Source organism: Branchiostoma lanceolatum, chromosome 4, assembly GCF_035083965.1.
Source record: "Branchiostoma lanceolatum isolate klBraLanc5 chromosome 4, klBraLanc5.hap2, whole genome shotgun sequence".
NCBI classification, from domain to species: Eukaryota; Metazoa; Chordata; class Leptocardii; order Amphioxiformes; family Branchiostomatidae; genus Branchiostoma; species Branchiostoma lanceolatum.
In genome coordinates, this window is record NC_089725.1 from 26,674,468 (window position 1) to 26,688,320 (window position 13,853).

At 42.7% G+C, this 13,853-nt stretch overlaps 1 protein-coding gene across 5 annotated transcripts; it reads right to left on the reverse strand.

Moving 5' to 3' along the window:
- Positions 1-15: 15 nt before the first annotated feature.
- LOC136433735 (coiled-coil domain-containing protein 9-like) lies at positions 16-13,513 on the reverse strand. 5 transcript variants are annotated; one of them, XM_066426200.1, is made up of 15 exons: positions 13,394-13,513; positions 11,928-12,106; positions 11,105-11,260; positions 9,599-9,931; positions 9,265-9,348; positions 8,427-8,588; positions 7,695-7,879; positions 7,253-7,332; positions 6,079-6,096; positions 5,676-5,753; positions 4,750-5,321; positions 4,289-4,463; positions 3,454-3,945; positions 3,025-3,090; positions 16-1,942 (listed from the first exon to the last, which is right to left on the reverse strand). In XM_066426200.1, coding segments are annotated over exons 2-15 (2,538 nt in total). In that variant the 5' UTR covers positions 12,063-12,106; positions 13,394-13,513; the 3' UTR covers positions 16-1,940. The 5 variants fall into 5 exon arrangements, with proteins under 5 accessions (XP_066282297.1, XP_066282295.1, XP_066282294.1 ...); XM_066426198.1 differs by having other exon boundaries at positions 2,918-3,090; XM_066426197.1 differs by having other exon boundaries at positions 2,898-3,090.
- Positions 13,514-13,853: the final 340 nt, after the last annotated feature.

A 13,853-nucleotide genomic window follows, 5' to 3' on the forward strand; every position in this document is an offset into this window, starting at 1 on the left:
AAAAAAGAAACAATATAATTCTGTGTCACAGGTTGTGACTAATTTATTCAGTTATCATAATCACCATCATCATCATCCCTTGCAACCGTGGTTAAATTCATTAGAAAATCGCTAGCTCTACTGAAACCAGTGACTGCTGGTAACAGCATGTCATGGTACCTTATGATAAAATATCCTCTAGGAGCTTCCAAACAAACATCAGTGCATGGTAAATAAAAGCATAGTGCAAAATCTATACATTCACAAAAATCAAATGTACAACAATAAAACTAGTATTGTCCCATCTTAATGTTCCTACAGAACATATTCATAGTACATATAGTTAAGCAAGCTCACATTCTGGATTCTCAACCCATTTCCAAACATGATCTACATTCCATTAAATTCCTCCATTCATGAGGTGCTATTGTGTCTTTTAATAGTACTGTAAATTCTTTAACGTTCGTGGTTGTTTTATTTCACCATATTGAAGACAAAGATTTTTTGCAGTGTTTTAAATTCATGGTTGAAACAATTCTGAAGTACAGTAGTAAAACAAGGGAGACATATTCATATGAATTTTCGGTGGAGAGGTCACAGCGAAAATAAAACCAACACAAAAGTTTCAAGACTTACAGTAGTTTAATCATGTCATAGGGAGTTGCTGTCCAGGCTGACATGAGCCTCCTTGCTTGGATTTACCAGTTAAGGTGCACAGACTGGCTGACAGATATGTACAGTGTATAGTACACATGTATAACATTATCCAGCTACCAACTTATGGTAAATCTGGTACTGTCTGGCCATGAGCTCCAATCTTTACAGCAAAACCATCTATATCACAGTAGAACAAGGCATAGAAGTAACAGGGGTAATAGTATGACAGTATTATTCATTAAAATCTCTAAAATATGCACCCATTAAAAATGCATGTTGGTATACAACTCACACATCTAAATACTCTTAAAGTTCCAAGAATAGTCAAGTAAAAACCAAACAAATGCTATTGTATATAAGTTAAATTGGCTATATTACCATCAGTTATTGGTCAATGAAAAACTGCTCATTTTTTAAATTTTCTTTAAAAGCTGCTAATACTAGTTATCACTAGAAAAATACAATAGATAGATAATGTACCAATTATCACTTTACACTTGGTACTATTTCAATTTGTACCAGGTGCATGCATTTGCACTAAAATTGATTATAATCGAATAAATAGCTGCACGAGTATTCCAATGTCATTACTTTAATCAAATATGTTGTCATTTCATTCTATGACAGCTTGAATATTAACATACAGGTTGACACATGATTTGAGTTGCATGACACTTAAACACTCAACTTCACACATGACAAAAGGCATTCATAAACATATACATAACCATGTTCACCTTACTGCATTGTAACCACTTTGCAAGACAAGTTCAAAGACAGGCTTAATTGTCCTAGTGAGATTGACAGCAGCCTAGGCTGTTACCTTTTTTGGTGCTACACCATCTATTTTTGTATTTCACTTGGCACTCAAGATTCAAAAAGCTTCTAGTCCATCAATTTAATACCTCCATGTACATGTCTACTCAGTCTGTTACATTCTGAGTCTACTAAAACATAAATCACCATACTTTCCATTTCAAACAGTGTGAGACAAAGATAGGTGTGGCTGTGACTTCTGTTTCACGGTGTCTGTGAATTCTAGCTGCCACTGTTTCAGCAACACCACTTTACTTCATTGTTTCATTTCATTATCAGAATGGCAAAAAGCGCAGACCTGGGTAGCATTATGGCTTGTGGTGAAGTTGTGCAGAATTCCCTTGTCTGTACAGAGTAATACATGTTCATTTTTTCTTTTCTCTACAACAGCAGAAATACTTTTTGTCCACAGAGGTGTCCTATTTTTGCTAGAAATACAGTTTTGCAGCAGTGGTCTCCAGTCTCTGCTTACATCACCACTATCCATTCTCTGGAAAGAAAGGTTAAAATATGACTAAGTTCATGACAATTTTATACCTGCTGTGTACACTATTAGAGACACAGCAGTGCAATGGACAAGAATCTTATTCCTAAGCATACATTTTGAGGCAAAGTGCAGAATGGTGAAAAGTGGTTTATTCTAAAAGGCCAAAGATGTGCTCTGTGGAAGTGTGGTTCAGACTTCCCACTCCCTCTTGTCGAGTCGTTCCTAGATTCACCATTGTCACATGCATGTGTATGTACGTATGGCATACATGGAGCAATGGTCAATAAGGGTAGCTAGGTTTTGTACAGCACAGTCTCTGTTCATCTGGTGAAATGAAAGGGAAATTTTCCACCTCAGCAAGACTTGCAAGCTGAATGGTCACTTAATTGTCACCAGGTACATGTAATTTCAGGTAATTTTGTTCAAGACAATGAAGTTCACATGGAGTACATAGGGTACTTTTTTTCTAGTTCTATATCACACCATGCAACAAAACTGAACAACATTGTATTATAAAGTAGAGTGGACTTATTACTCAGCCAACCGACATTTATCGCACCGCAGTCAATCCTCAGTGAGACATCTGGAGCTGCACAGTACCTGTTTAGAACTTTAATTCAGCCTGTCAGACCGGTCTGCTGTGCGATAGATGTCGGTTAGCTGAGGAATGAGTCCACTCTGTTATACTGAACAACATCATACTGTAATGCACAAAACCATGGAAAAGAAGTGCCAAGTGATGAAGGATGCGAGTATGGTATGGATGCACAAGGAAATACAAACACAGCAAACTACTTTATTGCACAACAGCCCTCTACCAACAAATGAAAGCACCAACACTGTAAAGCACTAGGGCCACATGTAGTGATGGGAGGTGATTTCCTCACTACATGAGGATAGGTAGCCACTACTAGTCACGCCGTGTCCTATCCGGCAAACACAAGGACGTGGATGGTACCTCATGCAGCTACCACCAACATGCATTTACTGCTACGGAGAAGTCTTCTTGGTGTAAGCAACAGTGTTATAGTCACTGATGTTGATGGCACCTGAGCTGGACTCAGCGTCAGAGAGGGGGAACTCACAGTCAGAGAAACTGGGTTCCAGGGTGGGAGGGGTACTCTCTCCCTCCCTTTCATCTGAAGAGTCCCCTGATTATGACAGACAGGACAGTGGGTAATGACATGACCAGTAGGAGGAAGCAGTATTGTCAAAGAGGAGAATACAGTTGGGAAATCTGGTAGAATGGAAGATATTCTTTGCGCCATCTGGAAAATTACCATCAGCTGAGCAGATTCTATAGCTGGTATAACTGCCCTTCAGTTCAGTCAACACAGCAGCTTCACAGGCACGCATAGACAGCAGGTTATGTTACATCAACTTATCCACAACTGGATTGCTCTTAAAAGTTATACCACAGACATTAATTCAATTGTCAAAGAACAAAATAAATCCATCACTGTACTCTGGTTTCAAAGAATTAAAGGAAATCAAAACCAATAGAGACAACTCACTTTCTTGCTCCTCTGCAGTGGTGGAAGCTTCATCTGTTGATTCTGTTGGACACTTTTCTTTTTCAGCTTCCCCTGTCTCTGTTGTCACAATTTTCACTTCCTCAGATGTATGTTCTGCTGGTTCAGCTACAGTCGCTGGAATTTCTTCAGCCTTCGTCGTTGCTTCAGGTACTGCCACAGGACTTTCTTCAGCTTTCACCGTTGCTTCCGGTTCAATTACAGTCGCTGGACTTTCTTCAACTTCCACAGATGTTGCCGGTTCAGCTACAGGCACTGGAGTTTCTTCAGCTTCCACAGATGTTGCTGGTTCAGCTACAGTCACTGGACTTTCTTCAGCTTTCAAGGTTGCTGCTGGTTCGGATATAGTCGCCGGACTTTCTGCAGCTTTCACAGCTGTGTCTTTTTCAGCCAGCTGTACCAGGGAGGATGGTATTGCAGGCGCCTCCTGGTTAGTAGGTGTTACTTCTTCAGATGTGCTGACTGAATCGGAAGCTGAAAAGACACAATCACTCCGTCACATCACATTCTAAAGCTATTTCCTAAAGAGGAACCGAAAATGATGAATTCAATAGCTGTCCCCTCACCACCATAGAACTAGAATTCATCTGTAAAAGTGATGAATTTCACAGCCATGGACTTCATCAGTGCACGATCCCTGGATAAACCAGTACGAGGACCAACATAAAAATGAATATCAACAATCATTACACAATGTAACAATATACAAAATCTAGATTGGATTGTCTCAGTTTGGGAGAGTGTCATTAAAAAATTTCACATTTGTACATGTTCAGCATCGGTACCTCCAGTTCAGACATTTCCTTGAAAGACTTACGTGATGATACGTCTGAGTTTTCAGGAGCTTTTGCTCCCACACTGCTGTCCTCCACTGGGGTAAGGGCATCGTGGTCATCTTTGGAAGGCACTTCTGTACTGACATCCTGCCCACCGGCACCCTGCTCTGGTGCCGAGTCACTCCCCGACCCTGTTCTGTGTCGTCTTCTGCAATCCTGAACAAACAAAAACATGGAATCACTTAACGAACACAAAACATGGAATCACTTAACGAACACAAAACATGGAATCACTTGGTGTAGTAATGATTGTCAAAATCAGTGTCCTTAAGTTTTTACTATAATGAATTTAACTTTCTATATCTATTTCCAACTGGACACTTCCAATTGGAGCATCAAGTGGAAATTATCAAAATGCTTAATTAAACTGTATTAAATAGATGCAGCTAATACAGAAGTGTCTAAGAAGAGCCAACATGACAACCAATAGCCAGATCCTTACCACTCTTTGTGGCTTGGGCTCCTCGACAGTCTTCTCCACAATATCATCCTCACAGTCATGAAACTCCTGCCCCTCCTCGTCCTCAGCATACGGGGAGTCCATTCGCTCGTCCGGAGGGTAGCCCTGCTCCTGCTGGACGTCCCCCCAGTCCCCGGACAGACTGCCGCTGCCGCTCTCCCCCATCTCCACCGCCCAGTCCGCCACGTGGACATGGTCCGGAGGCGTCCTCAGCTCCAGCGGGGAGGTGGGGGACATCGGGTTGGTCGGGGACGGCGGCTCGCGGGTGGAGGGCATCGCCAGGGGAGAAATGGGCCTGAATCGATTGTTGTTGTTATTGTTGTTAGCGCGGCCGTTGTCTTCTGTCACAGCTTCCTCCATGGGTACGTTTGGTGTCTCCTGCGGCAACTCAGGTTGCTCGCTGTTGTTTTCCTTGTTGTTCTCCACTTTACGGCTCTCCCCGTGCACAGTGACAGTCAGGCCCTCAGCTGCAGCCTTCTCCGCCTTGTCGCCCTTCAGGGACCTGGTGCGGCGCCGCTGCTTTCTGCGACCCTCTCCGTCCTCAAATCTGTCTCCTGATCCAGAAAATAACAATTTGGTTATTGATCATAAAGGGGCAAGAGACCAGGTATGAGCCTGTAATAAAACTAATGTCCCCAAGAATCCAGCACACCAGGTCACACGAATTCTTCTTGATAAGTGGGTTGGGTTTCTAGCATGCATGGGGTTGACGTCTGAAGATCCTCTTTAACAGGACTAAAGATTTAACGTCTCCCCCCAAGAACTGCACAGCAACAAGATTTGCAATTCTGCAAAACTGAACTTGGAGATTCCTTTATCAACTTTCTCTTTTGTCAAATTAACACCAAAAACTACACCTACCATACACTACAATAAGATTTTCAAGAGACTTAGCATCAATTGGTCACCTTTTCTCTCTCGCTCAGGTCTCCTTGGCTGAATAGTGTCTGCTGCAGGGAAGCGGCCGCTGCCTATCCTTTTCCCACCTATCAAACAAGTCAAAACCCTTCATTCACAATATACACATGTAAGGCCAACCCACAATCAACTTGAGTTAGGGCCATGATATACATTGTTATTGTCATGAGTATCATCTGCTAAATACATGTTCACATTTCATACTCTTTGTGTATTCGTTAGATGTATTCTATGAAGCATTTTTAAAGCATCTGAAAGATATCAAGCAGTCAAAGCATCTAAAAAGCATGCAAGCTATGTACTACAGTTAAAACATTACTTGAAGTTGATGCAAACATAAGGATGGAATGTTCTAGAAACACATGCGTAAAAACATAAAAAGTTGGGGTTTACCTTCCTCAAAATCTGTATCTGTCATGACAGCAACATGCAACAAAAATAAAAGCATTAGCATCAGCCGCTGTGAGTCTCCAGCACATGAGGTGTTATTTTGTGGGATAAAGCCATGGGGTAAAATACAGCATTCCGGGATGAAACCGCATATCAATCTTAAGCATATGGAATGGAAATAAGTACTTAATTATTTTAAACAAAATTAATTCCTACTGGCTTTATTTTCTACAGCTCTACACTGCTTTACAATCTAAATGTTAAAAGCTGAAGGATAATTCCAGTTGCTTGTAGCTTAGTATTACAATGAAGCACAGTTAACATTTCCATTAAAACTTCCAAGAAAACAATGCACAGAAAGATTGCAAGCTGTCAATGGTTGGTAAAGGGTGTTCCGGGATAGGTAGTGTTACAGACTTACAGTCATGCAAGTTGTGATATATATCTCTCACTTCAAGGCCTGTCAAACTTGTAGAATCTAAATTACGTTATTTTGAGTGACGGTGAAACTAGTGAGCACACAGAATAAACAAACCGTTGAGTAACTACTAAAAATAGATCTGAAGACTTTAAACAAACTTTATTGAAACAACTGCTTGAAGAAAATTCGTAATAAATCGCACATCACAACTACCAGTCACACTAGTAATGAATTTGAAGCAATGCAGGTAGTCTTCCATCTGATTGAAAATGCAGTTCATACAAGCCTAGATACACACATAGTCCCTCGTGAAGACTTAAAAAAATTGCATTGGCTGATGTCATGGTTGGATTAACAAATGATGTAAGATGACAAGCAAATTTACAGAAGCAAGAAAGTATGTGCAACAGAGGTGTACAGAGTGGTGTACTGGACACTGAGTAGCAATTGTGAAATCTACACTAACAAATAACACAGCCATTCTTTGCTGTCATTTCATCAGTAACAGTCAGATGCATACAACAGCAATGATTCTACATAACAAGCAGCGATGGGCAAGCAGTGCAGGAATACATTTTAAACAAAAGCAATTGCAATAGAGTACTATGTACATCTATTTTTGTCACAATTCAATGCAATTGGGTAGGGAGGTTGAGGGAAAAGGAGGAGCATGCACAAGTAGGAAGGCATGGAGTGGAGGGTCACCAGGATACAGTGAGAGATTACTGGCAGTGCACTACTCCCTGCAGACCTCACCTCTCTGCCGACTGCTGGTTTCGATCCAGGCGCCAAGGGTGGGCTGGGAGGGGGCCAGGACGTCTGCAGGTTCCACATTCCTGTAGAAGAGGAATCGGCACAAATCCCTCAATTTCCAACACAAACATTCACCTTCCTAAAATATTTGACTGTCTAACTCCAGTCTTTGTATCCACCACTTCTATGACATTGGACAGTCAAAAAATTATGACACCGGTAAGTCCAATTTTTGTGTTTAGTTCAACAATCTGCTTCAGAATGATTCCTACCAACACAGATGGATCTTCAAGCTTTAAAGATCATTTATTGTTTCCCTTTCCTTCACAATACCTAATCTTACCATCTGCCATTTTCAAATAACTTTCAAATGCATATTAGTCACAAGAAAAAAAACATTACAGACACAGAACTAGTTTCCTTTCACAAGTGAAAATCAACCTACCCATCCAGTTTCTCCTGGTCCCACTCCCTCTTCCACTCCCCTCCCGCCGTCCTGTGTCTCTCCAGACGCTCACGGTCGATACGTTCCCTCTCCTGTCTCCAGTCCTCGTACTCCTTCCTCTCTCTTCCTGTCATGGACAAGGTCATGTCCATCTTGTCTCTAGAGCCCCGTTGGTGGTATCGACCCTGAAAAAATGAGGGGTCAACAATTACTCGACAGCTTCTCTCCACGAACTGCAAAATTATGGAACTTTCCCCCCAGGGCTGTCTCCAGGACTCGTCCTTCCGTCCCAAGACGAAAATTTGCTTGTTAGGACGGAAAAAAATTCAACTCTGTCGGTCCAAAAATATCAATTTTATAAACTGATGAAAATGTATTTTTGGAAGCCTAGAATGACAGATTCAACATTGAAAATCAAAAATATGGGCTCCCAAACAATGAGTGGGACGGAAAAAATTCAAAGCTGGAGACAGCCCTGTCTCCCCCTGACAAGTGTTGACAACAGTTGCCCTACCGATACAACCCTTCAAAACTAGTTCAGTTCAGTGCTCAGAAGTGGTTTTCAGGCCATGTACAGAGCAGACTCGTTTAAAAAAATGTTACCCTGCTTGTCTTGTTGCCCGAGGGTTGTAATACAGTAAAACTTTTGATTACATTACAACCACAACTGGCATTGCTTTCTCTCCCATACCAAATAAATCACTGTACATACACACAGCCATAGATCCATACCTGTTTCTGTTGTTTCTTCAGCTGCTCTATACCGTGCTTCACACCGTCGAAGTCCTTCCCTCCCCAGTTCATTGCGCTGCGTCGGCTGCCCTGGTGTCGGTCCTCCACTGCCTCGGGGAGGGGGCCCTGCCTTCTGGGGTCGTCAAGGAAGTGGCGCAGCCTCTGATCAGAGAGAGAGAGAGAGATCATGTTGATGATGTCACAGCTACGGAGCATCAGAGCATGGTTAACAGTCCAAACATGAATTTACAGTCAAACCTGTACAAGTGACCATCTCTACACTTGGCCAATGTGAACACTTTTTGGTGATCCTATAGATAATTTTCCCCATTGAGTCATTGGCACAAGGATGGAGAATCCTGTCTATAGTGACTACCTGTCCACATAGACCAAATTTTTATCAGTCCCCAAATTCTATCAGTCTCCTAAGTGGTCTTTTGGGGCAGCTTTGACTGTATTCTTTTTGAGCAGTCAACTTCATTCTTGTCACCAAAGACATGTCAGTTAAAGTTAAAAGTTAATGTCCTTCCCGCACCGAAAGGTGCATAAGGCAGCGCCCATCTCCGGTTCCAAAGCCCTTGGGCCACACAACTTTGTGCAAGTCACTACAGCAGGGGGCTAGTCCACTGGTAGTGGTGTGTGTTTAACTGCCATACTCTTTCCCAAATGCTGAGTGCTAATCAAGCAGAGAAAGCAGTATGTACCATTTTTAGAGTCTTTGGTATGACCCGGCCGGGGTTCGAACTCACGACCTACCGTATGCAAGGCGAACACTCTACCCACTCGGCCATTGCACTGGTAAGACATGTCAGTAGAAGCAATAAAAAGACAGTCATACCTTTCCTTCCAGCTCCAGCTCAGACATAAGTCTCAGCTCCTCCTCCATCTGCTCAATGTTCTTCTTCCTCTTCTCCTCCCACTCCTACGAAACATTTTGCACCAATTTCGTAATTTTTGCAATTTAGCACCAAAAGGTCATTTGTGTAGGAAACAGGAGTGCAACAACTCGTACTACATCAAGCAATTGACCTCTTTAAAACTGTGAGAACAGCTATAAGGTAAGACAAACAGTGAGTCCTAGACCTAGGCTCAGTTCATACATCATACTGTTAGCAGGGTCTAACAAATTGAATTGTAGGTTGAATCAATAATAATGACAGAAAACCCCATACCTTAGCTTTTGTGTCTTCTCTGCCACCGCTACCGCCCCCCTCCCTCCCCTCCCTCCTCTCACGCCCCCTGCCCCTTCCCGTGCCCGGGCCTCTGGGCTGTCCTGGTGACTTAGGGGGATAGGAATCCTTAGGAGCTCGTGGAGACTCCCTGGGACCTCTGGGTTCCCTCTGTTCTCGGGGCTTCCATTGCTCTCTGGTTTCCCTCTGTTCTTTGGGTATCCGTTGCGTGCCTGGGGACTTGGGAGGGAAGTCTCCCCTTGGCCCCCCTCTCCCCCGACCACGCCCTCTTGGTGGCCCTCTCCTGTCTATTCTGTCATGCCCATCTTGGTCGTCCTGTATAATAAACACAAAATATGTAAAACTGGACATTCTCATCCGGTCCAGTACCATAGAAAGCCGCTAGGAGGCCAATAATCAAACTTGGTTTTTATTTTTTGACACCTATCCACACACTGCTCCATCATCATCCATCCACAGCTTCTTATGCTGTTTATGTTTGAATCTTTGTTTATTCATGAGAAGCTCAAATTGGCCTGCAGGCCACTTTTCAGTGAGGTCATGAGGGATGAGTAAGGGTCAGATGAAATCAACCCACAGATGGCACCTAAAATATAACCTTCTTGATGAAGGTAAATTACTGTATCACCATGACAACTGCATATCATGGGAAAGGTCATGGCTTTACGGTGGTCTTAAGGTTCCGGTTCGGAATTGTTTTGACCAAGGACCTAAGTAGTGCGTGAAGATAAGACGCAAATCCTAGGTTTTCTCGTTAGTTTTGGCTCCCGATTTTTCGGCTATCGCTATAGCAGTGCGTTATCTTTTATATTTCCTGAAAAACCCGATCTTCGTAGCGTTTTACGGTTTCCGAGTTTTGGTCGTCCGCGGGTACTTCCTGGTATTAGTGCGCGATGACGGTAACGCGGCTTTGTCGCCTGATTACCCGAATCGTGCGTTCTATGTGCGTTTTGCGTGGTTTCGCACCATCGGGGATTGCGGAAAACGTATCCTCACGATTTTTTTCATTTTTCCTAATTGCACAGACAGAATGATGACCTTTATTTCCATATCAGTCATTATCCTGGGAAAACTTTTATTTTCCTTCCAGCGGCCTTGGAAGAATGCCCTAAAAATAGCAGTTTTGGGGATGAAAATTGCTTTTAGTGACGGTTTTCACTAAAAATGACGTTTCTACAGAAAATATCAAATTCGTCTGTCGTTCGAAGATAAGTCACCCCTATCCATCAGAAACATTGAATCGGCCGAAAAGGGATGTTTGGAAAAGCGCTATTGCCTTTCTGGGAACGAGTCAGGTCGGCCCCGAATTTAAAAAAAAAACTCCGAACCGAGACCATAATACACTTCTGGTCTATGAAACTTCCAAAGCATCCAGGGAGATGATGATTTATACACCACTTTTTTCATGTGCAAGCAATCAAAGTCCTTAGTAATTGGATAAGTAGTCTCTATGTTAAGATGTCTTCAGATTCATAACGCTGTACTCACAAGAGTCCCTCTGGGTTGAGGTTTTCTTCTCTCGTTGGCTTCAGGAAACTGAAACTCGGCAGTCTTTGAGGTGGGGCTGACTACCACTGCTGCACCCCCCTTAACAGGAATGGAACTGCCCGTCTTTTCTGCAGTCCTTCGATCAGCCTCCACTTCCTGTAACGAGGAAAAAAGTACCAACAGCTGTCACACTGTTCCTTCTTATTTGTTGCTGGCCTTCTATATATTGCTGTAGGGAAAATCTCTTTGAGGACTGATAAGCAGGATGACTGAGTGAGAAGAAACCAAAAAGAAACAAAGCCAGCTTTTCTTTTTAACTAGAATGGACTTTCCTTATGACGATGATTTAACAGATACAAAAGAAGTTAACATAAGATATCAGAGTGCATTACTGCTAAGTTTGATTCCATCTTTTAATCACCAAGTATGCACAATTCTGAAACCCCATATGTTTTCCTTTTCCTAACAGTATCAATGACATTTAAGAAGACAGTTGTGTTATGACAACAATGCTCAATATCTAGATATAGCAGACATTGCACAGTGATGCAGTGTTAGTGTACATCATACACTAACGTGACTAAGCAAACTGCAAAAATTTCTTCTTGCACAATCATTTACCTGCTGGACATCTGGAAAAAAACTCTACAAGTGGTCATGTCAACTACCTGGTGAGCCACCAAAATGCAGGACTGGGGGTGCGAACTTTAAGGGGATATTTCCCATGAACATATCATCTCCCTAACTCAGGTCTGCAATATCCCCCAAATCAAATATGCTTATGTTGATGGAGATGTGCATACAATTGAAAACTTTGCGGTACCTGATGTCTCTTGAGAAGGGCTTCGTTTTTCCTTCTGATTGCCTCCATTTTGCGGTTCAGCATCGCCTCCTTGTCTTCCTTAGACATGTCCCCAGGGGACACGACAGGGGGTGCAGTCTCCTGTACATCCGACATCTTGTAGCGTTTGTAGAGAAGTAGTTTCCAGATCTAGGTACAGCCTAGGGTAGAGGTCAATATCAAGAACATTCTTAACAACATGCAAGGAAGTGATGCTGCTCAATAGTTTCTTTACGTCTATAACACCAAGAAGCCAAAAGGATATAGATTATAATGGAAGAAGTCAATACATAAAAGTGCCGATGCTTTATCAGAATGGTTCCAAAATAGCAGCTGACTAACAAATTGATCAAAGAGCGGGAAAATAAGATCACTTTACCAGCATCAGGATAATATGTACAGTTTCTGACCCTTATGTTTTACTATTGTGGTAACCACATTGACCCTAACAGCATGCAAGACTCTACCCCGGTGCCCAGTCAGCACCAGTTGGTGGCACTGTCCTGGCAACGATGTTGGGATGTCAGACTAACGTGGCAAAATGGTTACATCAGCCAAGGCAGCATCTATCATCATTCTATGGGCCAAGACAGTATCCATGGGTCCAGTGTTCCAGGAAATGGTAGCTTGAGAAACATTACGATAGTCATTCTGCCTTTGAACATCTGCTTGAAGATTAATGTCTGACAGACAACAGGTCAACATGCCACTGGCTGGTATAACTTCTCGCTGTCCCATGGTATCAGTTTCTACATGTACATTTCAGATATGTCCTCATTGGTGCCATTATAATGATGTAACTGCCCTATGATTCCTGACATGATCTTTAGCAACAGTCTGGGAACAGTGGCATGAAGTAATCAAATTCCTGGGTCAGGAAATGACCATAATTTGTGTGAGGACCAATCAGCTCAGAGCAGTAAAGTGTTGGGAACTAGGGTGTAAGGGGGTTGTTCTAGATGCATAATCCGGTTCAAAGTCCACACAAATTCGTGGCTCAGACGATCCCAAACCCCCTTGATAAGAGCGGGTGCAGAACAGCAAGGCACGTCTGATACTGTTGTGCATTCCTGCATGATCCCGTGGGCTGGCCCGGCGAGAAGCCGCGTCGGAGAGGCACGAATTCCACAGACGAACGTTTAGCACAGAACAATTCCGACCGCGGCACACTTGTACCAAGTCGTTCACACGTCTGACAGCTGACGTCAAGGCTCTGTATCCGTTTACACCACATCTGTGCACGGCTGCAGACATCTCGATATGCGACCGGTCTGCCTTTTTTGGAGCTCAGAGTCAGAGACTCTATGAGTAACAGGTAACGACAAGCTACCATAACATATGCCTTTTAAAAACAAAAAAGAGAGCAAGTTGCGTAAAATCTGCTTTGGTAGAAATATAAACTAGATATCCATACGACTCTCTGTATGATATGAGGGCCTCGTACTCACCAAGATCGGTATAAACGCTTGGTTTTCGTTCCAACCCAGAGAGATCACCACTGACCGACCCAGTCAGCCATTGCAGGCAATGCATCATGGGGGTAGACAGGGTGCGGTATCTGTTACCGCACATTCGCTACGAAAGCTGCATAAGATTTCTCCTTGTTACGTACAATTTGCAACACCATGATGTAACTGGAGTGAAAAATATCTTTAAAGCTATAAAAGGCAATTATTTGATAATTTTGGTGATATTCAATGGGAATGGGGTCCGTTCGAAATACTGCTTTTGTTGGTGCCGAATACTTGAACATTTATTTACATTGTGTGAAGACGCGGGAAACTTTGAATGGGACTAAGAGTGTGTATCTGACCTCACATTGTTGACCATTGTTATTTGAACACTGTTATGAGTTGTTCCACAATAGCAATTCCTGGTCCGAGATTACTAAAGCTGTTCTTTCATTAC